This window comes from Sander vitreus, chromosome 4 (assembly GCF_031162955.1).
Source record: "Sander vitreus isolate 19-12246 chromosome 4, sanVit1, whole genome shotgun sequence".
Lineage (NCBI taxonomy): Eukaryota > Metazoa > Chordata > Actinopteri > Perciformes > Percidae > Sander > Sander vitreus.
The window spans coordinates 34643545-34670250 of record NC_135858.1 but is presented as its reverse complement, the minus strand read 5'-3'; the positions used below and the strand labels follow the sequence as shown (position 1 = coordinate 34670250).

The 26706-nt window shown below is 44.2% G+C and overlaps 2 protein-coding genes across 2 annotated transcripts in view; one reads left to right on the top strand and one right to left on the bottom strand.

Annotated features, from left to right (window-relative positions):
* Positions 1–26706, bottom strand: part of LOC144517362 (uncharacterized) — a 403478-nt gene that overhangs the window by 55129 nt on the left and 321643 nt on the right. The gene's annotated exons all lie outside the window — the stretch shown is intronic.
* Positions 7151–26706, top strand: part of dock3 (dedicator of cytokinesis 3) — an 89660-nt gene continuing 70104 nt past the window's right edge. Inside the window, exons 1-5 of the mRNA XM_078247340.1 lie at positions 7151–7257; positions 8685–8823; positions 19009–19050; positions 19288–19442; positions 25611–25692. Coding sequence (XP_078103466.1) covers positions 7151–7257; positions 8685–8823; positions 19009–19050; positions 19288–19442; positions 25611–25692 — 525 coding nt within the window. The remainder of the gene's footprint in view (positions 7258–8684; positions 8824–19008; positions 19051–19287; positions 19443–25610; positions 25693–26706) is intronic.

Below are 26706 nucleotides of genomic sequence, written 5' to 3'. Positions count from 1 at the left end.
TTCATTGTGTTTAGTTTTAGCCGAGCTAATATCAAGACGCTCTGAATATGAGCGCCAATGAAACAGAACGGCTTCTACAAAACAGCATCATTATCTGCGATTCGCTCGGCCGCTTTTTATAGCGCCGAAGTGGTAAAGATGTGTTAAACGGTGTGTGTGCGTGTGTGTGTGTGCGCGTGTGTTTGTGTATTCGTGCCCCCAGGATATGAAGGTGTGATTACTCACTCCAGCTGGGGAAAGAGGCAGAGGAGTTTGGGAGGGAGGGAGGGAGGGAGGTGGTGAGGGAGAATAAATCCACAAATAGTCGACACAAAAGAGATTTCAACTCTGCAAAACAAACCCAAGTGCCCCGATGTACCTCCGAGATTGTATATTTTCTCTCAAAGATAGACAAATTGGACCGTCTCATGTCAAAGCACCATACCTCTCCATCCGTGGTGTTGATGGGCTTATTTTGAGTGCCAGCTTAAGTTGGAGAGGAGACTCGGTTCCCTCCTGTTGTGCCTACCAGCTGGTTCACCTGTGCCAAGACTGGTTGGTTGACTCAGAAGAGGGTCGAAGGTCCAAGCACATCCACCCACTGACTGGGACAGCCAGATGTCCCAGAATAAATCCACAGTCCAGGTTTTAAGCCAGGCGGACAGGCTGTTTGAGTACAGATGGCACACCGCTGCGATGCTTCCGCTCCCCGTTGCATCAAATCCTGCCCTCATGCTTTTATTATTTAATGCATGCAGATAAACACGTTTCAAGTCATCTTTGTTGGACAGTTTTTCTAGTTGGGATGGTGTTTTGAAAAACTATTTTTAGAACCTGACAGGAGCCCCAGACGAGAAACATGTAGTGTGGACCCACAAAGTATCAAACCCTGGACCTTCTTGCTTTGAGCTGCACTATTTTTTTTATTTGCCACTGTAGAGAGAGAAAGGGATGGTTGAGACACAGAGGGCACTAAGGCGTCCGGTATACTCGCCGTGCCCGACCTGTCGCGCGCCAATGCGCCGTCACGGGAGCGCCGTAACTATTTATACCTGCGCGAAAAAGGTAAACAACGGCAGAACTGGCAGCAGCATTGACGTCAATGTTTCGATTCAATGACCTACTTCGTTCGGATCAAGCCTTTCATTCACCATAAAAGAACTCATCTTAACCCAGGAAGTTTGCAAGAGAGACTTGCAGTCACTCTGAGAGTCCTGGCATCCGGTTGCCCTCAAACTCGTCCATGCTTCCTCTGGTCGCGCACTTTAAATCCTGGCGCGCCAGCGAGATCGACGTCATTTTGACGTCACATTGTCGCGCGACAGGTCGGGAGCGGCAACTGTAAAGAGGCCTTAACGTGGAAATGCAATGTATCAAACATGGAGAATGTATCAACAGGATAGCTCACCTGATTGATATCCAATCAGGCCCTTGTGAATCAGAATCGAATCAACTCGGAAAATCATTCAGTTCTAATCTCTATAGTTCTAAAGGCTTCCTAAAACACAAAGGCAGCATGGATTAGACTACAGGAGGTCAATAGTTGAGTGTTTCAACTGAGAAAGCATTAACAAGTGAGCACACACACACACGCACACACACCCTGGAACACACTTTCCCCTATAGCCTGTTCTATTATTAGTGCTCTAATGTACCCTACAGGCCTTCAGCAGCAGGCAGCAGAGTTAAATGCCCATTCAGTTCTTGGCAGGATGCTAGAAAGGCAGAAATTCCTTTGCAGGGACAGGTGCTCTAAACACACACACACGCACACACACACACACACACACACACACACACACTCAGACACTCATGCACACTGTCCTCCTGAGATTGTTAGTGTGTAAGGTCTACTCTAACAACTACACTCACACAGTCTCACACATACAGTACATTATATGTACGTGCATGGCTATGCTGTATGCATGGGGTATGATTACATTGGTATTCAATTCATTCTGTCCATGCAAGCATAAATCATTTCAAACACACACATATGGAGAGGTCTGAAACCTGTCTAAAGGAGAGATCAGCTGGTGATACATTGACTGGCTCGTTGTGTGTCTCTTTCAGTCTCTGTGTGTGTGTGTGTGTGTGGGTTTGTGTGTGTGTGTGTGTGTGTGTGTGTGTGTGTGTGTGTGTGTGGGGGTGTGGGTGTGTGTGTGTTTGCTGGTATCTCTGATATACAGGAGATGCATCCGAATCATTATATAACTGTGGCTGCAGTGGAGGCAGAGCTGTTTATAGGAAACTAAGCTGGGAAATACGATAACATAGAGCTCGGCGAACACAGTTGAAGAATCTCTGATATCGATCGGTGACTTGCTGCTCCCCCAGTGCATGCTGGGACAGATTTGAGCCCACATCTGGCATGAGTGAGAGATTAGATGAAAGACCAGATAGTTTGACTGCAGCAGTCAAGACTCCTTAATCTTTAAACAGCTTTCTGAGGGTGTGGATGTGATCGGTAGCTTTAGGTAGATAGCAGGTAACAGTCTGAGACCTTGCGAGGCAACGCATAACCCCCTCGAGGCTGCCTCCTGTGTGGGACTAGGCCTGTCTGCCGCGCCTGAAGGTTGCCAGGTTGGCGTGATAAATCACCCAATCATGTTTCAAAAACAAAACGTACCTTCTCCATATCTTGTATAAAAGCCAACATTACTTTGTGTTACATCAGTTACATCAAGTCACACGACTTGACTCGAGTCCCCCCATGTTGTGGAATTTCCAGCTTATGAACTCATGCTATGTAAGTCGAGACAGTGGTACCCAGTGTCACTCAGGTCAGTGTTCAACATACCTTCATAACCTTTCCAGGCGGAGGATTTGTTCAACTTTGTGCCTCCGTAGATGACGGGAGACGTAGCAGCTGTATGATAAGACTGCTGCTCACCAGCCAAGGCTATAGAGGAAGTAAACACATACCACTCTTGGTCTGTGCTGAGGTATTTGGGAGCCCGCAATACCTTTGTTTACCTTAAATGTTCAGCTAAACGTAACTCCTCCAGCATGAGTTTAAATACACCTTCAGGAGGTAGGTGCTATGAAACTTAACTGTGTCCTCCTAATTGGGCCTGCTGTGTGTGTGTGTGTGTGTCTGTGCGTCTCTTTGTGTGTCTGTTTGTCTGTATGTGTGCGTGTCCCATTGAGCTAGCTAGCAGTAGTAGCGCTAGCACTGGAGCCAGGACTGACTGGATTTGCAGTTCCACCCCTGAATAATCTCCGCATCTCCGAATCAGAGCTCTGTTGGACTTGATTTAATTGTCGAGACATCGTTGACAATAGCTCACCATTTCCTAAAATATTATTTAGAAGACCCACATCTTCAGTTAGCCTCTCTCTGTCCATTACAGCGCCACTTCAGCCAAACTAGTATAATGACAGTGCAGGATTTTGACCGTCAAATACCGCTTCTTCTTTGTCAACCAATCAGGAGCTGAGTAATCAAACTTCCTTCTGTTTTAATCAAACTCTCACACACACACACACACACACACTACTATTCTCTCTCACACACACTACTATATTCTCTCGCATAAACAACTACACATTGTCACATATTCAACTCTATACTCTCTCACACACTACTATTCTCTCTCACATACACTACTGTACTCTCACATACACTACTGTACTCTCACATACACTACTATACTCTCTCACATACTTTCTCTCTCACCTGACGTCACCCATAGGAATAGAGTGGAGCGCGGCGTGACAGAAGCGTCGCACCGCCAGGTGGCTCTGCACTGTTAGGTGCATGTATTTGGCGCGGGGTTTAGGCGTCCTTCCTCAAGAAAGTGTTTTTCAAAAAAATGCAATTTCCCCATACATTTTGTGTCTCTTTGTGGGGTTTTGTCTCGTTGTTGGTTTTTGTGTCTCTTTGTAGTCGTGTCGTGTCTCTTTTTGGTCATTTTTGTTTTCTTCTGGCTTGTTTTGGGTCCCTGTGGTCATTTGGCGTCTCTTTTAGTCGGTTTGTGTCCCTTTTGTTGTAGTTTTGCGTCCCATTTTCCACATCGTTTTCGACCATTATTATCACCATATCTGTGTCTAAAACGTTAATAAAAAAGTAAATAAAATCGGCTTAGATGCTGCTCTAAACAGCTCGGGTGCTGCACCTGAACTTATATTGGCAGAGAAAACCCTGACGGGGATCATTTTATCAAGTGGTTTTCTGCTCTAACAGTTTTAAAGTTTACAGTTTATAGATTATAATACAGCTTTGAGGCAATGAGTCCACAGGGAAGTCCTTTTTACAGTCTGGCGTCTGTTTCTCAGTACTTCCTGTTGGGAACCGTGTTGCACCGTCCCAACACTGCTGAGAGATGTGCACACTTTTAGCACCCAGCGCGGAGAGCAAGGTTAGAAATACTACAACTTTTAGCCAAAGAGTGCCATATTTTTTTAGATGGATTTTTGAGTAGTTGCTTAGCAACAGCAGAAGTAACACACTTCAGATCTCCTCAGCATCTGTTGAGCGTTTGTTTTTAAGGAGATGCCCAGTGGACACTGTGCTCTTTGATTTACCCTCTGAGAGGCCGTATTAAAATTCTGCATGAGCACATAATCATTAATGATGCAGGAACATCTTTCAGAGTGCAAAATTATCATCTTAGGACAAACAAAAGTAGAAATATGTTGAAAGCCTACAGATAGTCCAAACTGAACTGAATGAAGCCAGAATACTGTTGATACATGTTTTCTGGGAAGGCCCTTCTATATTTTTATATTCTCTGGTCAATCGGGGCTAAGTTCTAATAAAAAGTTATTTTAATATAGCACCTTTGACAGAACAAAGTCACAAAGTGCTTCACAAGAGTAAAATTGTTAAAAAAGTAAGACAAAAAACAGTAAAAAGTTCAAGCAACAAAAAAAGAATCGAGTATCAATACAGGGGACAACGTGACAAGGATCAGACATTTTCTCTTTTAGCTGTTAAGAGTTCAACAGCAAACTTACCATACAGGATGATTTGGTAAAACATATTTAGATATTTGTATTTTAATAATGAAAAAGATGCCTATGTTACAATCCCTGATAACACAGACAGCCTGTTTCAGCCTGTGTACTTTGTTTCACCGTGTGCTACAATAGGTTGTATCCTAAACCTAAAGCCAGTGCATGACTTAGGTTCGCTCATTGAAAGCTCATACAGGTCCGTTTATTGCACTGATGAGGACTTGAGTTTGAGACTCGGACTCGAGTCGCACTTAAGTGGCACACACAGTGACTTCAGACTTGTCGCGGACGCAAGATGCAGGACTCGTGAACAATCTTTATATTTTAGGAAACGTCTGATGTGTGTTATTCCTCTCCCTGCGTAACCTGTGACCTACCTACGTAATACGTAACTATCTGCTGTGCGTGAGCGAGGTGAGCAAACACTCTAGCTAAGAGACTTGACTTAGACTCTAGCTAAGAGACTTGACTTAGACTCTAGCTAAGAGACTTGACTTAGACTCTAGCTCAAAGACTTGAGACTTGACTTAGACTCTAGCTCAAAGACCTGAGACTTGACTTAGACTCTAGCTCAGAGACTTGAGACTTGACTTAGACTCTAGCTCAGAGACTTGAGACTTGACTTAGACTCTAGCTCAGAGACTTGAGACTTGACTTAGACTCTAGCTCAGAGACTTGAGAGCCTCCCTGGTTTATAGCATACATGACTCTGAACCTAGATCTGGCAGATTACACTGTTCTGTTCCTGAGAGAGTGCTCCTCAATCAAAGAACCCAGCAGACAGACACATCGCTGAGACACAGGCACACAGTTCTTATTTAAAGCAGCAGGTTGAGAGAGCGGCGAGCTTCACAAACACTCTTACACCAGAGAGGTGGCCGACACTTGCTGCCTGCTGTCAGGAGCCGCTGGGGGAAACAGTAATGTGCTTGGCTCAAGTTCACCTCAATAACAGAAGGGAGCTTGTGTGTTACTCTCCTTTAAGCCGCCTACTAGAGCTGTAATCAGGCCTTAAAAGTAAGGCCCGACAAGGCCCGAGCCCGACAAGTACTTTTTGATTGACAGTTTTTTAAAAGCCTGAACCCGTTTACAGCCCGACATTATTCAAATGTGCACACACACAGCTCTTTTGCCTTTTGTCAAGAATGAGTCATTTATACATTTTTTAACATCATTATTCGTGACTAACGTAGGCTTATAGGCCACTTGGAAGTTGGAACAAAGAAATAAAAGTCATCTGTAACATCGTAACATCTCAGGGAAAAACGGCGGTTTCATTGTGGCTTCATCGCGGGGTCTGCAGCTTTTCGATGATGTTCACGTCGCGTAATTACGTCACTTCATAACGTTCCCATGGCAACAGGGGAAAATGGATGCTCTTGTGTGAAGTAAACGCAACATTTTTCAACTTTCTGCTAAGATATATGGGACTTTTTTGCAACGAAAATGCGGGGATTATAACATGAGATGAAATATATATATATATATATATATATAATATGCAGACTTTGGCTGATTATGCATTGAATTATGCAATCGCATAATCACGTTTTTCTGGAGGGACTGTTTAGCGCTACATAGGTGAGTAAAGGCGTACTAAGCGATGCAAACTGGACAAATGAATTAACAGCGCACAATATTGGATGCACATCCACTAAGTTGGATGGAGTTGTAACCACGATGACTCTATAGAATACCAATCAGAAGTCGGCAAAGGGAAACAACAAGCTACTTTACTTTTGAGACTAACTTCTGAAGCTGCCGTGTGGATTTAGCTGTGTTCACGGCACTTTATAATAACTAAACGTCTTGTCCATAACACTTGCAGAGCAGGTTGGACTGTAAATGTGTTTGTTGTTAAAAGCTCTGTGATAAACTGTGATCTGTTTCTCTGCCTCTGGGCCCATACATGCTGGCATTGGCTCAAACTCTCTGTGAGGATAAATAGGAATAAGCTGGTAAAACAATGAACGCATTCCCCTTAACTGCATTACAGTGAGCTGTTATTGTTGGAGTGCCAGTGCCATGGCCATGGCCAACACCGCACAGGAAAGGCTGTGTGACAGCTTACTCAGCTCCTTCCCGAGTATGAATGTATTGTGTGAACAACAGATGAGTGTGTAATCTCTCTCTCTCTCTCTCTCTCTCTCTCTCTCTCTTTCTCCATCAGAAACACAAAGTGGATCTGTTCTACAAGGTCCGCCACGTGATGATGGAGCTGATCGACCTGAGGAGGCAGCTCCTGTCCGGCCACCTGACGCAAGACCAGAGCCGAGACGTCAAGAGACACATCACAGTCAGACTGGACTGGGGCAACGAGTGAGAACACACACACACACACAAACACACACATACATCCTCGCATCTTAGTTCCCCCCACCTTAGATGTGAGCGTAGGAGGCGAGGTAGAGACGTGGGGAGAAAGGAGACCAGACAACACACATTTTACAAAAGAGACATCCGTGCTTCAGAGCCGTCCTTTTAAAGCGTGTTACACAGCTGATAGTTTCTGACTGTGTATACTGACTGTATATAAAGATGGATGACGCATCTCCACTTCCTCCCACTGTATACAAGTGAAGGCCAAATCTCCCAGATACGGGCGCTGCCCTTTTTTTATATTTTGGAGCCAGAGTCTGCGCAGTAGTGATCAAAGCGGTGGAGCCGCGGTATCAAAGTCCCGCCCATACACCCGCTGGACCAATCACGAGTGAATCCCAGCTGTCATTCATGATGTTTCAGCCCGTTTTTATAGCATCAAATAACTAATACAAACCAAACTGATGAAAAAAGAACACTTCAACAAACATCAGCATGATCAGAAACCATCCTTGGGGAAAAATTATTTGGCATGTACTTTGACTTTTTAGTTTGGCCCATGTCCCATCTGCTAACATGGAGGGGGCGGGGTTTATGACATCTACTGCAGTCAGCCAGCTGGGAGCGATCCAGATGTTTTGGCTTCACTTATACAGTCTATGCATCTACCCCCGAGTCACGCCTCTTTTATACGACACGGTGGCCAAAAAGACTTCCGCAAAGAATATGGACCAGTTTACAGAGTGCGGACTGGTAGCCTGAGAGGTGCCAGTTCGCCTCCTGGGCACTGCCGAGGTTCCCTTGAGCAAGGCACCAAACCCCCCAACTTGCTCGGGCGTGTGTTCATGGGCAGCGCCTTCGTTTTGACATCTCTCCATCAATGCACGTGTAGAGATCCTGTTTGTAAAAAATTTAATTTCCCCTCGCGGTTGGGGGAGCTGCATTGACTAGAAGTATGTTCTACTGCAAAAGACCATGTGGATGTCTGAAGAAGCTCTGCCCTGTAAATGAGTGCTACAGACGGCAGATCAGCGCTCCCCTGACACCCCTATGGGGCAAATACAAGTATGATTGGAGGCGGGGGGATGAAGCCGTACACCAGCGGTTAAAAGGACTCATGGGAGCTTGTCAGGCGGCTGATGGAAAACAAATGAAAAGGAGAGAAATTGAGTTATTAATACTGGAGATATGAAAGGTAGATAGATAGATAGATCTTTATTGTCATTGTATGCGGTACAACGGAATTCTGTTGGAGCCATCCTCTCCAAATAGCAGCATAGAGTAAAAAGATTTAAAAAAAAATATATATATATATAGTGTATACTATATACAGCAGTTATTGCACAGAGTCCGATTGCACTGAGGGGGTAAGAGATGTGTGTATGTTTCTATGTTTGTATGTGTGGATGTGTGTATGATTTCTGTAGTATGTTCACAGCTCTGGGGAAGAAGCTATTCCGGAGTCTGTTTGTGCGTGTGCTGGGGGTTCTCAGTCTGCCTGAGGGGAGGGTGGTGAACAGGGAGTGTCCGGAGTGTGAGGTGTCCTGCCTGATGTTTGTGGCCTGTGCGAGAAGACGGCTTAAGTATATTTCACTCAGGTTTGGGAGGGGGGGAGCTTATGATCCTCTCAGCTGCCTTGACAACCTGCGGGGTTCAGGGTGCTCTCATTTGTGCAGCGGTAGAAGCGTGTCAGAAGTTCCTGAGGGAGCCCGTTGCGTTTCAGGGTCCTCAGGAAGAACATCTTCTGCTGGGCTTTTTTTAATGGTGTGGGAGGTGTTCTGGCTCCAGGTTAGATCCTCCGCTATGTGCACTCCCAGGAACTTAAAGCTTGCCACCCTCTCCACCTCCTCCCCGTTGATACACAGTCCATTGTGGTTTGTGGTCCAAGGTGGGTGGCCCAGGACTTTAACCGGTTATTTAAAGCGCCCATCCGCAGAACCGTCGCTGTGGACTGTGCAAAATGTGCGGCCACAAAGTCTGTGCACCGATCACTTTTTCTCTGGACTCTCAGTAATTCCGCTTCGGTTGAAGATCCTGAAGCAGCGGCTACATTATAAACAAACTGCAAACCCGTGGGCCGAGCCCCTGCTACTGCCTGCTGCTGCCTTCATGGACTGTAGGAACATCCCGCTTCTGCAAGGCTGAAGCGTGGTTTTAGTTTAGAACAAAAAGCCAAAATCACCTGGACTGCAACTAAAGGCAAATATTGCTAATATTCAGGAGAAAAATGTTGTCTTAGTCTCCCTAATTTGATTCAAACTAGGGCTGCAGGTAACGATGATTTTCATTGTTGATTAATCTGTTGATTATTTTCTTGACTAATGAGTTGTGTGGTATATAAAATGTCAGAAAATTATGAAAAATGTGGATCAGTGTTTCCCAAAAAGCCCAAGATGACGTCCTCAAATGTCTCGTTTTGTCCACAAACTCAAAGATATTCAGTTTACTGTCACAGAGGAGAGAAGACACTAGAACATATTCACATTTAACAAGCTGACATCAGCGGAGTTTTGATTTTATTTCATAAACAATGACTCAAACCGATTAATCGATTATCAAAATAGTTAATTAATTTAATAGTTGACAACTAATCCATTCATCTTTGCAGCTCTACACCTTGCGCTTGGCAATTAATATTCAAATTTCAACTGATGGTGCAAAACATTATTAGTAATGGTACTAACAGTAGGATTCAGATGGTGTTTTCTGTTTTTTGTAGGACCCAGTAGTATATAATGTAAATAATAGTTCAGGTTTTTGACACACATATCCATACAAGTTGGAATTACATGCTATATTAAAGGACAATTCCGGCGCAAAATGAACCTAGGGGTTAATAACATAGCTGTACCGTGTCGACCGTTCTCTGGGATTTGTTTTCAAAGTAATCGAATGTGTATCTAGCTTCAGCTAGCTTCAGCTAGCTTTAGCGCGAACCGGTCATTAGCTTGCAACGCTTGTATTCGGGGCACTTGGAAAGTGAAAAACAAATCACTATTTTATACCACTAACAAAGCTCAAAATAGCACAACACTTCAACGGTAGCATAATGAGGGTCCCTACATGTAAACCGAAGCATTGAGAACTTTGTAAGTGTACAGTACTAGATTATAAAGACTGTACCGTTCTCGTATACAGGCGGCCGCCGTCTTGGGAGCTACTGTCTTTCTAAACTATCATTTTAATAAACTGTCTGTATGCTTACAATGTTCTCAATGCTAGTAGCTAGGTAGCTAGGTTCATTTTGCGCCGGAATTGTCCTTTAATACTACATGTTATACATATTAATAATATGTGTGCAAGCTGAGGTGAGATATATTGAAGCCTGGCAGAGGCTGACTGAGAACTCAGTGAGATAACAAACATTTTAAGCCACAATAACTCTCAAAAACAAGTTTACTGCGTGCTGCTTATCTCCCCCAGCAGATGACTGATAACTCTGTCTCCGACTGGAGAGAGAAGTTGTGTCAGATAAAAAAACGAGCATCAGCGTTTACAGTTTATAGTCTGAGAGCTAATTCACACTGAAAAGTGGTAAAATAGGTAAACACACTGCAGTGCATCTTTATTTTTCAGTTTTATTCCACATTAAAGTACAATTCTGGCGCAAAATGAACCTAGAGGTTAATAACACGTGGGTACAGAGTCGACCGTTCTCTGGGATATGTTTTCATGCTAATCGAATGTGAACAGTTTTAGCTCAATTCAACGCTAATTAGCAAACCGAAGCATTGAGAACTTTGTTAAGTGTACAGACAGTTTATTAAGAAGATAGTTCATAAAGACTGTAACGTTCACGTATACAAGCAGGCGCCATCTTGGGAACGACGAAAGCCGTGCAACCAGTAACCAGTAACATAGCTCAAACACAGCGTTTGTGGTTCGGCTGGTCATGACTGTTTTCCCAAGATGGCGCCTGCCTGTATATGTGAACGGTACAGTCCTTTATAAACTTTTTCATAATCTTTTTAATAAACTGTCTGTACACTTACAAAGTTCTCTATGCTTCGGTTAACATGTAGGGACCCTCATTATGCTACCGTGGAAGTGTGGTGCTATTTTGAGTCTTGTTAGTGGTGTAGAAATAGAGATTTCTTTTTACTTTACCCGTGCCCTGACGACTAGCTTTATAAGCTAATTAGCGGTTTGCGCTAAAACTGGTCACATTCGATTAGCATGAAAACATATCCCAGAGAACGGTCGACTCGGTACACGTGTTATTATCCCCCTAGGTTCATTTTGCGCCGGAATTGTCCTTTAAGTGGCTTGAAGCGTTCCGTTCCTTTTAAATTTGGAAGAGAAGTTACGAGTCGAATAATCGCATGTGAAAAGCTAGTTTCTTGCTTTTCACGTGATATTTTGTTTTGTTTGTTTGATAATAATTTAATGATTTGAGTCCGTCTTCTAGCAAATATGTGAAAAATGTGGATCAGTGTTTTGAATATCTTGAAGACTGTTGCTTGGACAAAAGAGAAATAATAAAAGGAATTTAATTTGTGACATTTTGAGGAGCATTCTTTCACTATTTTTTGACATTTTAAAGACAAAACAATCCTTTAAAGGTCCCATGGCATGAAAATTTCACTTTGAGGTTTTTTAACATTAATATACGTTCCCCCAGCCTGCCTATGGTCCCCCAGTGGCTAGAAATGGTGATAGGTGTAAACCGAGCCCTGGGTATCCTGCTCTGTCTTTGAGAAAATGAAAGCTCAGATGGGCCGATCTGGAATCTTCTCTTTATGACGTCATAAGGGGAAAGGTTACCTCCCCTTTCTCTGCTTTGCTCGCCCAGAGAATTTGGCCCACCCATGAGAGAAAGAGAGAGAGACATCATGGCTTTCAAAGGAGCAAAGCATGTCAGTTGGTCAAGGCCACACCCCCACCCTCCACCTTGCCCCCCCCTCTCTTCTCCTCAATAGCATTTAAAGCTGCAGACACAGAAATGGCACATCCTAAGGAAAGCTCATTGTGGGACTGGCTCTAGTGGTTGTAATTCTGCACCAAGGCTGGATTTTGGGAAAGATACAGTATTAGGGGACCACTAAGGTCTATATAAAAGAGACATCAGATACAGTATTAGGGGACCACTAAGGTCTATATAAAAGAGACTTCAGATACAGTATTAGGGGACCACTAAGGCCTATATAAAAGAGACTTCAGATACAGTATTAGGGGACCACTAAGGTCTATATAAAAGAGACTTCAGATACAGTATTAGGGGACCACTAAGGTCTATATAAAAGAGACTTCAGATACAGTATTAGGGGACCACTAAGGCCTATATAAAAGAGACTTCAGATACAGTATTAGGGGACCACTAAGGCCTATATAAAAGAGACTTCAGATACAGTAAAAAAAAGGCAATCGTTATTATCTCAGAGGTATTCTTTGCATTGTATGAACAGAAGAGTCACGTCTCAGTAAAATATAATGACGCGACCCTCGGCTCTCAGTTCTTAAACTTTATCAGCCAGGGATGAAGTGTTTCCTCTGCCTCTGGAGCCTCGGTTAAACAGAATTTACTGGCCCTCCTCTTCCACTAGAGCGGCACAGAAACAGACATTTAGTTTCTCATTCCCAGTTAAAGAAAGCGATTTACTCCAAATATTCTTCGTCGTGTCTTTAAGAGCGAGGTCACAGGTCTGTGGGTGAAAGATGTGAATATGAGATTGAACAGAAAAGTAATCGTCAGGAGCAATAACCCTGGAGGCCACATCGAAAATTACTTTAATGTTGTGTGTGTGTGTGTGTGTGTGTGTGTGTGTGTGTGTGTGTGTGTGTGTGTGTGTGTGTGTGTGTGTGTGTGTGTGTGCGCCTTTATCCATATAAATAGTGTACAAGGTTTTGTGGTTATAAAAGATACTGATATTCTCTCTCTCCCCCCTCTCACTCTCTCTCTCTCTCTCCCCCCTCTCTCTCTCCCCCTCTCTCTCTCTCCCTCCCCCTCTCTCTCTCTCTCTCTCCCCCCCTTCTCTCTCTCTCTCTCTCTCTCTCTCCCCCCCTCTCTCTCTCTCCCTCTCTCTCTCTCTCTCTCTCTCTCTCTCTCCCCCCTCTCTCTCTCTCTCTCTCTCTCTCTCTCTCTCTCTCTCTCTCAGACACCTGGGTCTGGACTTGGTGCCCAGAAAGGAGTTTGAGATGGTGGATGAAGACCAGATAAGCGTGTCAGATCTTTATAAAATGGTAAGACCTTTTTATTTAGCGCAGGAAGTCTCAACTGTTCAAAAGTTTGTGAACTGAGTAATCCCATCTCGGGGGGTGGCGTCTCATGTAAACACAGCTGAAACACTTAGATATCCCCAATTACATCTCCACTAAACTGCCTAACGTAATAAGATACGGTTAGTGGATTTGATATTGCATTGCATTTTCACGTGGGGAATATAGTGTCAGTAAAGTACACTCTAAGACATATCTGTGTATTAACAGTTGTATGTCTGTATATTTTAACAGAAGTTGTCCATAGAAGGGATTCACACTTGTATTTTCATTTTTTTTATATTTCAAATCGCATCATTTGTGCTCCGACAACTTTTGTCCGTCACAGAGGTTTGTTTTGAGAGATTACAGTCCAAAGTTGCCGACGTTGGTAAAGCATTCATTCTGTAAGAAAGTGGAAATATCAAACAAGAATATGCGCATTCAGTAAAATAATAACATTTAGTATTTATTTTCTTTATTTGAAAGTCTGGCCCCCGGAGTGTCTACTTAGAAAAATTCTGGCCCTTGGATAAATGTAGATGATGATCCTTGGCTTAAGGGAAGGTTTGTTGTGCCTGCTGCTGCTGGGATTTAGCCACCTGCTGGTGTGTTTTCATTCTGTCTCCCGCTGGCCGTCCCCTCACATCTCCTGTTTTTATATTCCCGTCTCATCTTTCCTCTCACAACAACTCCAGCAAAACCTGCTCCAAGAAACAGGAGCATGCTTTCCCCTTACCGCTGTTGTTTGGCCTTCACTTTTCTTCATGTGTAATATGCAGACCATAGACTGTAACAATAAGATGCAGACCTGTTCTCACCTTCCCATACATTTACCAACTGCGTTATCAATTATGTTTTGCGGAAACTGTATTTTGTGCCGCGACTATGTTTGTTTCAACACGCGGTTAATGTTGAGGACACTAAAGTACTTGGTTAGGTTTGGGAAAAGATGATGAGGGTTTGTGTTTAAATAAGTATGTTTGTTACGTAACTTAAAGGTGCAGTAGGTAAGACTTATAAAACTAACTTTCTGTCGTATTTGCTGAAACTGACCCTATGTTCCAGTAGAACTACATGAAGCAGGTCATTTAAAAAAAGGCATGTCTAACTGCGTGTCAATCACTGCTCATGCACACACATTCATTCTCCCTTGTGGGGGGAGGGGCTTAGGAGACCGTTTTGGGCTTTAGCAGAAAGGGGGGAGGGACTGAGAAGTTGTCGATATTAAAAAATGTTTGGCTAAGTCCTGGATCTTCACAAACCTACCTACAGCACCTTTAAACGTGTGCGTGAGTTAAGTCGGGCCTACTGTATGTTATGTATGTGACATAAGTTGACTTTAAGTTAAGAGGACTTTGATTAGAAAGATATTTGTGATATGTAAAAACAAACACAATCTATAAGTACATCCATAATTAGTTACGCGCTGTTAAGGCAAGATAGTAAGCAGAGGTAAAATGAATGGTTCAAAAACACTGCAATCCTGGCTCCAAACCTTAACTATTGGGAAGAGAAGTGTGGATGAGGAGGAGAATATTTTGAGCAGCCCTGTTGAAATTAAGTGCTACTCGCTACTTAAGCAGCTGTGGTGAAGTCTTCACAGCGCCTGCTGGCAGCAAACGATGCAAAACGGTAAGGAGATATCACCCGAGTTACCTCGAATTTGAAATCAGTTGGAGCGCAAGTTGAGAACACAACAATGGTCCTAAAAAAAGTCTTAAAGTGCTCCTATTATGCTCATTTTCAGGTTCATAATTGTATTTAGAGGTTATATCAGAATAGGTTTCCATGGTTTCGTTTTCAAAAAACACCATATTTTTGTTGTACTGCACATTGCTGCAGCTCCTCTTTTCACCCTGTGTGTTGAGCTCTCTGTTTTAGCTACAGAGTGAGACCTCTCACTTCTGTTCCATCTTTGTTGGGAGTCGCACATGTACAGTACCTAGGTAAGGACTACTAGCCAGTCAGAAGCAGAGTATGAGGGCATGCCCTGACAGTACCTAGGTAAGGACTACTAGCCAGTCAGAAGCAGAGTATGAGGGCGTGCACTGACAGTACCTAGGTAAGGACTACTAGCCAGTCAGAAGCAGAGTATGAGGGCATGCCCTGACAGTACCTAGGTAAGGACTACTAGCCAGTCAGAAGCAGAGTATGAGGGCATGACCTGGCATTATCTAGGTAAGGACTACTAGCCAGTCAGAAGCAGAGTATGAGGGCGTGCCCTGACAGTACCTAGGTAAGGACTACTAGCCAGTCAGAAGCAGAGTATGAGGGAGTGCCATGCTAGCAGCTAGGTGAGCATTATAACGTGTTCCAAAGTGACCACGTTTGTCTCTGAAGTAAAGGCTGGACTACAATAGAGCTGTTTGGAGCAGTTTGTGAACAGTGTTTTCTGTTGGAGATGGTAAGTCCCTTTGGGGGGGACTTTGGGCTTTTTCACTTTGTAAACCTATAACATGCAAAAAGATATATAACACAATAAAGGAAAGGGAAAAAGCCACAAAGCATAATATGAGCACTTTAAAAGATACTTTGCATTTTCTTTCATCTCTAAACTCTTACTGACACGGTGTGTTTAGACACTTATGTCACCAACTAATGGTGAGAGTATTTTTTTTCTATGGTCAAATGTAAAATGTGCGATGTCATATGCCAAATGCAGACATAACTTGAAGCTTTTCTCCACACTCTGGATGGATAACATGTGACTCAGTCTGGTTCAGACTTCCACGGCCGTTTTAAGAAATATTGAATACAAAAAAACTGGATTTAGCTGTGAGTATGTGCAATGTTTCTCGTAGTAACACACGATGTTCTGTGTCTTACATCAGTCCGGCTTTAAATAGCTGAGCTGCACCAGTCAAACACTGTAGCCGCGGTGATTCCCCCTTTGTTCCGTTGCTTAGATACTGATCTGGAGACAAAGATAAAAGAAAGAGAAATTAAAGAGAGATAAAGGGGTGAAGTTGATCGGGGGTAGGATGGAAGGTGGGATACAGAGAGACCATCAAGAGAGAGAAACACATCTATGAAATATGATATAACGGCCATTTTCAGTTACATCACATACTATTTCAGACCCACCATGTTTTCTTTACACGAGAGCAGGGGTTAAAGTGGCCGCAGGAACGATCCGGAACAGCGTTCCAGCACCTTCGATTAACAAGTAGGGCCCTATTTTAACGATCTAAGCACACGGCGTGAAGCGCCTGACGCAGGTGCGTTTAGGGCGTGTCCAAATCCACTTTTGCTAGTTTGACGACAGAAAAAAGGGTCCGTGTGCCGGGCGCATGGTTCAAAAGGGTTGTACTTAGTGTCTTCATTAATCAGAGGTGTGTTTTGAGTGTAACATGCAATAAACCAATCAGAGATCATCTCCCATTCCCTTTAAAAGCCAGACGCATAGGCACATTTTACTAATTTGCTGTTAATATAACAATGAAGTGCTGCGTTATTGACTTTAGACCAGGTTTTTGTTGGTCAATGGCGCGATCACTTCCCGCTGCCTCAAGATAGCAATACGCCCAGAATGCACCTGAACACACCTCCCTGTCAGACCAGCACGCCCATGGGCGCACAGATGGGCGGAGGTGCATTTGCTATTTGAACGACGCGGGCGCTGGACGGGAAACTGACAACTGGGTCGGTCTGAAACTAGCAAAGACACTTCGTCTTCTTCGTCTGCGTCGGGCTTTGAGCTGCGCTGCGCTGGGTGCAGGATAGGGCCCGTAAATTAATATAATTGGCAGTTTCATACATCAGTGTTTCCTGTTCTTTTAAAATAACGCCAAACATCCATTCCAGTGTTTCCCCTATTCACTCTCAGCAGTGTGCACCGTGAGTCCATGAACAGGGCAAATGTCTGTGGTGAGTTCACACATTTCTGTAATAAAAGCAAGACAAATTTGCGTACTATCTGTTAAAGTCAGTTGAACAGGTCCGTAGACGCTGTGTTTTACCTGAGCTGGACCAGAGAGTATTGGGTTAAAACCCATCGGTGATGCTGTTCTGCCCCCGTTGTTCTCCGTGAATTTAGCTGGGAGTGAACGTAGCCCCGGTGTGTTTTTATGTGGACTGACTGTGTCGGACTCCGTTTAAAAAAAGCCTCTGCGATGTGGTAACTTAGGAGGCAATGTGGCCTCGTGTGCTCTGATCAATTTGGCACGCAGTTGTTACACCAGTCATGATTAGTTAGCTTTAATAAAGAACTCAACTCCTGGTTGTTTTTGGAAGAGGTAAATAACTAGAGTTACAGGTGAACTAACTGCGAAAGTGACACAGAAACACACATTAAGAAAGACATTTAGTTTGTCATTGCCAGTTAAAGAAACCGATTATATTAAACGTCATTGATCCCTGTGGTGGATTTACATCATTGCTGCATCTGCAAAACATGTTGGGCAAGGAAGTAATCTTGGGACAGGGAGGTCGCCGGTTCAATCCCCAGACCGGCAGGATAACATCTGGGTGGGTGAAGTGAAAGAGCAGCGCTTGTCCCTCCTTCATCACCACCACTGAGGTGCCCTTGAGCAAGGCCCTTAACCCCCGAGGTGCTCAGTGGCCAGCAAACATATGTTTCAAGTTTATTTTGTTTATATAGCACTTTAAAGGCAAACAAGTTTGCACCAAAGGGCTTCACAGAGACAAAAACATACCGTTCATAATACAATGTCCGTAAAGTAAAACGGTGGGTTGTGTTTGCATGAAGCAGTTCTCATTATGTTGTCATTACACCAGCCGTGCGCATCGAAGCAAAACATGTCTGGAAAGATTCAGTGTTAAGAAGTGAACGAGGGAGCTCCTACAGGCTGGCGTTAATGTTCTGCTCAGGTTGGAATATTTGACAGTCATTACTCCAATTCATCAAACAGGTTTTTACTTCTCGCTCCTTCTCTTCTCACGCGGGCACTGATTTACAGAGACAAGTCGGAGTAATGAGTCTCTGCGGAGTTCAAGCTTTTTCTGAATGAAGAGAACTCAATGGAATACAAGAGAGGAGAGGAGAGGAAACAAGAGGCAACAAGTGGATAAAATTAGAGGAGACAGAGCGAAAACAAATGTAGGCAAGGACACAAGACGAGGAAATGAGAGGATAGGAAGAAAGGAGAGGAGAGGAAACGAGAGGAGAGGAAATGAGAGGATAGGAAGAAAGGAGAGGAGAGACCAGGAAAGGAAAGGAGTACAGTAGAGGAGACAAGGAGAAGAAAAAAAGGCAGGAGAGGAGCCAAAAAGAAGAAATTATAGGATAGTAAGAAATCAGAGGAGAGACAAGGAAAGGACAGGAGAGGAAATGGGGACAGGAAAGGACAGGAAATAAGGAAAGGTGAGAAAATAAGGGAAGGGAAGGATAGGAGACGAGGAGTGGAAACAAACTGAGGAAAAGAAAGGATTGCACACAGAGGCAGCAGAGGAAACGAGAGGATAGGAAGAAAGGAGTAGAGAGGAATCAAAGAGAGGAGAGGAAATAAGCGAAGGCGAGGAAATTAAGGGGAGAATAGAGACGGGGAGAGGAAACAACCTGATGTAATGTGTTGTGTCTTTCTCTCCTCCCAGCATCTGTCCAGCAGACACAGTGTTCAACAGAGCACCACGCAGGTAACGCACAAACACATACTGCAGTAATGTGTTCATGTACATTTAGTCACGTTTTCTGAAGTACTTTACATGTGAACTCCCTTTTTTGTGAGACTTACAGCAACTACATTTATCTGATACACGTCCTATTGCTACGGTAGCTCATTATAATTGTTAAATATCTATACAGGACTGACTTAAAAGGCCCACAGATAGATCTTCCCATAATGCTTGTTTTTATTTCTGGTGGATTTCCAGGGTGACAGTACCCGGCAGCGACACGGGGAGCCGTGCCGAGTTCCAGTACCGCACCACCTGCTGGTCAACCTGAAGAGCTTCACCTACAACAGCATCGGAGAAGACACGGACATCTTCTTCTCCCTGTATGACCTGAGAGAGGGGAAGACTATCAGGTAGCAAACATTCACCACTTCATATTTAAACCTGCAATTAAATGATGTATTTGTCCAGTTTGGGGGGAACAACTTGTGGACACAACGCTGAAACATCATCACCTGATAAGTTGATGTATTCATCAGGAGTCTATGGCTATGATCACACCGCGAGGAGAGGGGGGGGGGGCGAGGTGGAGGGTGGGGGTGTGGCCTCGACGAGCTTGCAGCCACGGTTGTAGCTCTGTTTCCTCGTGGGCGGGCCAAATTCTCTGGGCAGCTGTGGGCGGCGGGCAAAGCAGAGAAAGGGGAGGTAACCTTTCCCCTTATGACGTCATAAAGGGAAGATTCCAGATCGGCCCATCTGAGCTTTCATTTTCTCAAAGACAGAGCAGGATACCCAGGGCTCGGTTTACACCTATCACCATTTCTAGCCACTGGGGGGCCATAGGCAGGCTGGGGGAACTCATATGCCATGGGTCCTTTAAGCTCTAGTAAAGCCGAGAGGAGCTGCAGATTCCGATGATCAGTCTCTGCAGGTTCATCGCTACCAGGGACACCATATACATTAACATGTTATTATTACAAAAATATAGATTATAACCGCAGTACAGTACTGCCCGAAGCTTATACAAGGTGCATTTTTTTCTCTCTTTGCTCTCTATTTAACTTTTCACCCACTCTGCTCTCTCGTTCACACACACTTAGCTGACACAATGTGGAACAAATGGTGGCAAGTGGCCACACGGAGCTGCTGTGAATAATACATGACCCCCCCCACCCCCACCCCCCACACCGTAATGATTGACATTAATTATGCATTGGTGGAGTAATCGCAGTGCTAACAGTTCAGGGATGTCAATTATGAGGCTGATGTAGGCCAGCTGTGATGGGGGGGATGATGTGTGTTCCTGTGTGTGTGTGTGTGTGTGTGTGTGTGTGTGTGTGTGTGTGTGTGTGTGTGTGTGTGTTTTTTACAGGCATTGGGCATTTTATGCCTTTAATTCCACAGGACAGATGAAGACATGAAAGTGGAGCGAGAGGGGGAAATGACATGCAGCAAAGGGCAGCAGGTCGGAGTCGAACCCGCGGCCGCTGCGGAGTAAACCTCTATATATGTGTGTGTGTGTGTGTGTGCACGCTCACACGGCCCACAAATACAGTTGACCTTGGCAACCGGTTTTCAATGTCTAGTCTGACTCAGCAGTAAAGTGTTATGATAACACCTGCTCCTCTGAGCCACTGAGAGGAAAGGAGAGGAGAGAAAACAATAGAAGAGAAGAAGCTAGAGGAGAGCATAGAAAATGAAAAGGAGAGGAGAGGCAAGGAAAGGAAAGGAAAGGAGGAGAGGTAAGAAAAGGGGAGACAAACCCAGAGGAGAGGATAGGAAAGGAGAGGAGAGACAAGGAAACGAGAGGAAACGAGAGAGGGGAGTGGAAACAGGAGAGAGGATGAGAGGAGGAACTACTCTTGAGACTGTTGTGACTCTGTGTGTGTGCGTGCGTGTGTGTGAGTGTGACCTTTGCGTCTGCCTCTCTTGCTAACATACCTCCAGTCAGCACCAGAATCTTTGTAGAGGCTGAGATGATGGGTTCATAGTCCAAGATTATATGCTAATTGGCCCAAATCTTTGGTACAGTAGTTGGATCGGGGTAAAGACAATGGACGGGGCAGCTTGGAGGAGGATGCATGTGATGGACGTCAGGGTTGGCAGCAAGGCTGCTGTTTTAAATCCCCAAATCAGGTGAAAAATCTGGGCAGAGACAGAGAGAACTAAAACAAACTAAAAGCCAGACTGCCCTGGTTTATTGTGTGTGTGTGTGTGTGTGTGTGTGTGTGTGTGTGTGTGTGTGTGTGTGTGCGCTCGTGCGTGCGTGCGTGTGTGTGTGTGTGTGTGCGCGCACGCGTGTGCGAGTGTGTGTCCTGAGCTGAGGCCCTGCTGCAGATGTGGTACATTTAGAGGATGAATAGTTATATTGAGGAAACTATTGGTTCATATGCATCTCCACTGTGTGTGTGTGTGTGTGTGTGTGTGTGTGTGTGTGTGTGTGTGTGTGTGTGTGTGTGTGTGTGTGTGTGTGTGTGTGCTTATTTTGGCCATAGGAAGTCTCTCTCTTACGGCGGCTGCCATAATTTGGTAGGATATTATACAAATCATATGAATCCCTCTGACTCAAGAAAAAAAACATCCAACAACAAACATCCAACAACAATGAAAACCACCAACTCGCTCTTTCCTGCACCCCGTCTTCCCAGTTTCTTACTTCCACACACACACACACACACACGCACACAATCCTACTATTCGGGGAGAATACATTTTCTTCTCTTTTGTTGCATTTGTTTGTTTGGGCCGCGGTATCTCTGGGGGATTTGAATAAATTGTTTGCTTTAAAGAGTCGGACACTGTGTGCGTTGCGGGGATTTGTCGGCCCTCCCTGCTGTTGTTTGCGGGGAATTGTGCAAACATTAGCAATAACCTGAGAGTTGGTGTTTATTGTGTGGGCGTACACGCTGAATAATAAAGACTTTTTAAAGAGCTCTTTTCTATAATGATATCATTTTCTTTCAGGAAACACAAGTGACTCATGAAACAAAGTTCTAGCAGTTTGGAAATGATATGATCATTGTATTATCATGTATCAGACAGGGTTCCTTATATTAAAGATGCAGTTCAGGGAGTGTAACACATATAATGATTTTGACTCTTTAGAGAAGCATTATTGACTAGACTTAAACCGGGGTTGGCAGTTATTTGGAAAAGGCAAAACAAACACCATAATTGTAAAACCCAGCCTTTCTCCTGCGGCTTTCAGAATTCTAAAAGCATTTATTGTCAAGTAAAAAACACGTATGGGCCGGCTACATTGCACGCTGGATGTTCCAATACTACGCTTCCACTATAATCAATGAAAACTGGCGACACTGGACACGAGAGCAGCGCGTAGTGGTGCGTATGCTCCGCGGAGATCCGCTCTCGCTTTCACAGCGCTGTGCCGGCTCCAAAAAAACTGCAGAAACGACAACGATCCGAGGGGGAAAGCTCACCGTGTCTCCTGTGAATCGCACAATCCTACGCCGTGTGCGAGCTGCTGGTGTAGCCGGTTACAAGATACATGACACAAACATATTAAACATTCATCTGAAATAAACAATAAATACAGAAACAAATATATACAAAATAGCTGTTTACACTTAAAAAAGAGGCTATATGGTATATGTGTATATATTGTGTATATATTGTAGTCCAGCCTTTACTTCAGAGACAAACGTGCGTCACTTTGTAACACACGTTATAATGCTCACCTAGCTGCTAGCATGGCACGCCCTCATACTCTGCTTCTGACTGGCTAGTAGTCCTTACCTAGGTACTGTCAGGGCACGCCCTCATACTCTGCTTCTGACTGGCTAGTAGTCCTTACCTAGCTACTGTCAGGGCACGCCCTCATACTCTGCTTCTGACTGGCTAGTAGTCCTTACCTAGGTACTGTCAGGACACGCCCTCATACTCTGCTTCTGACTGGCTAGTAGTCCTTACCTAGCTACTGCCAGGGTCACGCCTCATACTCTGCTTCTGACTGGCTAGTAGTCCTTACCTAGGTACTGTCAGGACACGCCCTCATACTCTGCTTCTGACTGGCTAGTAGTCCTTACCTAGCTACTGCACATGTGCGACTCCCAACAAAGATGGAACAGAAGTGAGAGGTCTCACTCTGTAGCTAAAACAGAGAGCTCAACACACAGGGTGAAAAGAGGAGCTGCAGCAATGTGCAGTACAACAAAAATATGGTGTTTTTTGAAAATTAAACTAGGTAAACCTATTCTGGTACAATCTCTAAATACAATTATGAACCTGAAAATGAGCAAAATATGAGCACTTTAATGCAAGTGTAGTGACTAGGGATGCGGGTCCGGGGCCTTTAAAAATAAATAAGGCTGACTGCAGAGAGGAAGAAACAGTTTTTACGGTGTGAGGTTTTGGTCCGGATGGGCCGCAGCCTCCTGCCAGAGGGGAGGGGTTCAAACTGTTTGTGTCCGGGGTGAGAGGGATCGGCTACCATCTTTCCTGCCCGCCTCAGCGTCCTGGAGGCGCACAGGTCCTGGAGAGATGGCGGATTGCAGCCAATCACCTTCTCACCTCGCTGGCTACATCCGCACGACTACGTTGTTGGTTTAAAAATGAATATCTTTTGCTATATTCACACCTCGCATCGACACAGGTGTGTTGTGTGCATCAATTGTCAGTGGATTAGTATGTGCCGCTTACTCTTTTCAGAGTCCCTTATGACTGGAGAAATCCTATAATGTGTCTGAGGCTTAACTGTATTAATGTCAAGCACGCCATTATTGAATAAAAGCATGTCAGCTTAGTCATGTTCCCCTGGATAATTATGGGTTAAAGAACAGAGTCGCTGACACCAGCAGGCAATATTTCGCTGTTCCCTGAAGCGAAAAAAGGCTGAGACACGCTGCTATAGAGTTTCCTCACTGCCGTGGGGGGGGGGGAGAAGAGAGGAGGCATGAAGAGAAGTCAGGAAGAATTGTATCAGTGGTGTAGTCCAATGTATTGTAGTGGGTATATTATCATATATACAGTATATATAGGGGATGCTGGCGTTAGTGTAGGCATGTAGAGCTTAGGCAATGTAGAGCATTTGGGCCCGGTCGCTACGCACACACTACACTAAACACTACACTACGCACTGCGCCCAGTGAGGAGCGGGTCGATTAAAGATGAGAAAAGTCTCTCTGCATGTTCTGCAGCATTAGTTTAGTTTGCTGTCACATAACTCGAATACCCGTATTTCTGAATACAAATACCTGAAGTGAAAGTTCTGTCACAAAACTGTGTTGTTGCGTATCACTGCACATTTTTAAGTGGGTATACGGAAATCCTGGAGCTTCCTTAGTGGGTATACATGCGCGTCACGCAGACTACACCACTGAATTGTAGCTCTTCAATCTAAAAAATCCCCCGAGGAGGTTCAGTGAGGGCACCAGGGGAAAACGGTGAGCGGTTAGAGCCGAGTTTCTTCACCTTGGAGGACATGCAGATGAGGTCCCAGCGATTTCTAAAACTGATACAATGATATTGGGTTCATACACTGAACTTTGAATTAAATGATGAAAAATACTTTGCACATATATTACATGAGACAGGCGCGTAGGAAAGGCACAGCTAGGTCAAAAGTTGCAAAGAAACTCCCGCACGCTGTCTAACTCGCAAAGATAAATGGAATAGCTGGCAACGTTTCAGTACTAAACCTTGGTCATGTAAATGCTATTAGATGCTGAGAAGCCATGTTTTGGAGGAGGACACTGTGGGTCTGCACCAATCACATTCTCCACATTAGAAAAAGACAAATACGTTTTTATTTATTATGATCCCTGCCAGCCAGTTTATTGATCTTTGCAAGTTTTACAGCGTGCGGGAGTTTCTATCCAAGTCAATTATAATTGAAAATATAAGTTGAACATTTCTATATAATTGAATCTTCCTTCACATTCATGAAAGACGTGTGACAAATTCACACGACAGCTTGAGAACTACCTTGCTATAAGAACCACAATTTTGGGACATAATCTTGAACTAGAAAATATTTAATCACGAGCTAGATCTCCAAAGCACCAAAGGCTGCGTGGCGTGAGCGTGGCGTTTCTGTTGCGTGTCGGCTGCGTGGCGTTTTCTGTCTTTACACACCAGAAACCTGTCTGACGCGGCGCTGCTGCTGCTGCTGCTAGCCTTGTCTGAACACATGGATGTTCCCCATTGATAAAATGAAATAATAGCGTGTTCTTCAACTTTATTTTGTCAATATTTTTGTGTTATAATAGGCTACCGAATATTTCGTTCTGTATTGACAGGTGCAATATTTGATTTTTTTAAATGACATGTATATCTGCATTTATATCAAAACCTAAAGACTTTCAAAACATCAACATGTCATTTATTAATATGTATTTGTGTCAAAATGACATATGAACATCTTTTCCTATTCTATTTTGTCTGGAAAAGCTTCTACCACGCTTGCGTGTCGCGTGAGCAATAGGCGTCGGTTCTATTTCTAGCATGCACTTTGACCTAAAATTCCTTTAGGTCAAAGGTCAAGTCAGAGAACCAGAGTCTGCCTCAGTGACATCAAACCTCTGTTCTAAAGTTAAAGATGGTGCTCCTTTTGTGTTTTTCAGTGAGAAGTTCATGGTGAGACTGAACAAGAACGGAGGACCGAAGAATCCAGAGAAGGTGGACCGGCTGTGTGCCCTCTTCACGGTAATGCACGCACGCACGCACATGCACACAAACGCAGACACACTCACACACGCAGTCATATACAATGTGCTTAAAATGCAGGTGGTTGATGTAGCTTAGGGAGAGTAGCTTTGAAGAACTGGTAGGATGAATATAAAAGTAGGGATGCATTGCCCCCTATTGCTCTGCTGCAGAATCAACCTGGAGAGGATGCAGCTCCCAGCCATGGAAAAAAAACTAAACACATTTTCATTGATATGAAGTTTGAGACTTTTTGGACAAAAGCTCCTCCAGTTTGCTTTACTGGAGTGCTTCAGCGATTCAGTATTAAGTCAGTCAGTATTATTTCATGACTACAGCATCTGAAATGCAGGACACACTGCAGGTTTGTGTAGGACTGATTGGGCTAAAGGTCCCATATTGTAAAGAGTGAGATTTCTTTTTTGATTACAAAGCGTAATGACGTGTGTGTGTGTGCGTGCGTGTGTGTAGCTGGGTGTGTAGCTGGGTGTCGAAGTGCTATATAAATTATGTGAAAGTATGAAAACGCTCAATCCACAGAGAAATGCACGGAGCCCATAAATATAAACGGTAGTGATTGGCCCGTCACGTCTGAAGTTGCTGGAAATTTGTCCGAAGCGGAGGGGGGGGGGGGGCAGATGTAACCTGACGAGCCAGAGGGCTTGTTAACTAAGAACCATCTGAGGCAGGCACTTTCAAAAAAAAATATATATATATATACCTGGCAGGTGATTGGATGAAACCATCTGTCTATCACGTCCACGGCCATTGTTGTTTTGAACACAGTCGGCGTCTAAACTAGCCGGACGCTGATTGGTTCGGTCTGCTGTTGTGTGGACACAAACGCGTAACTTAAAGCCTGACAAGATGGATTTGTGTGTGTGATATGTGGTCCTGCGATTCTCACGTGATCTTGTGATATCACGAGAATCCAGCTGCCGTGCAAGGTAAGACCGGATGCGTCTGGTTCCCAGGCAACTGTTTCGAAGCGTGGTGCAAATACTTCAAGAAGTG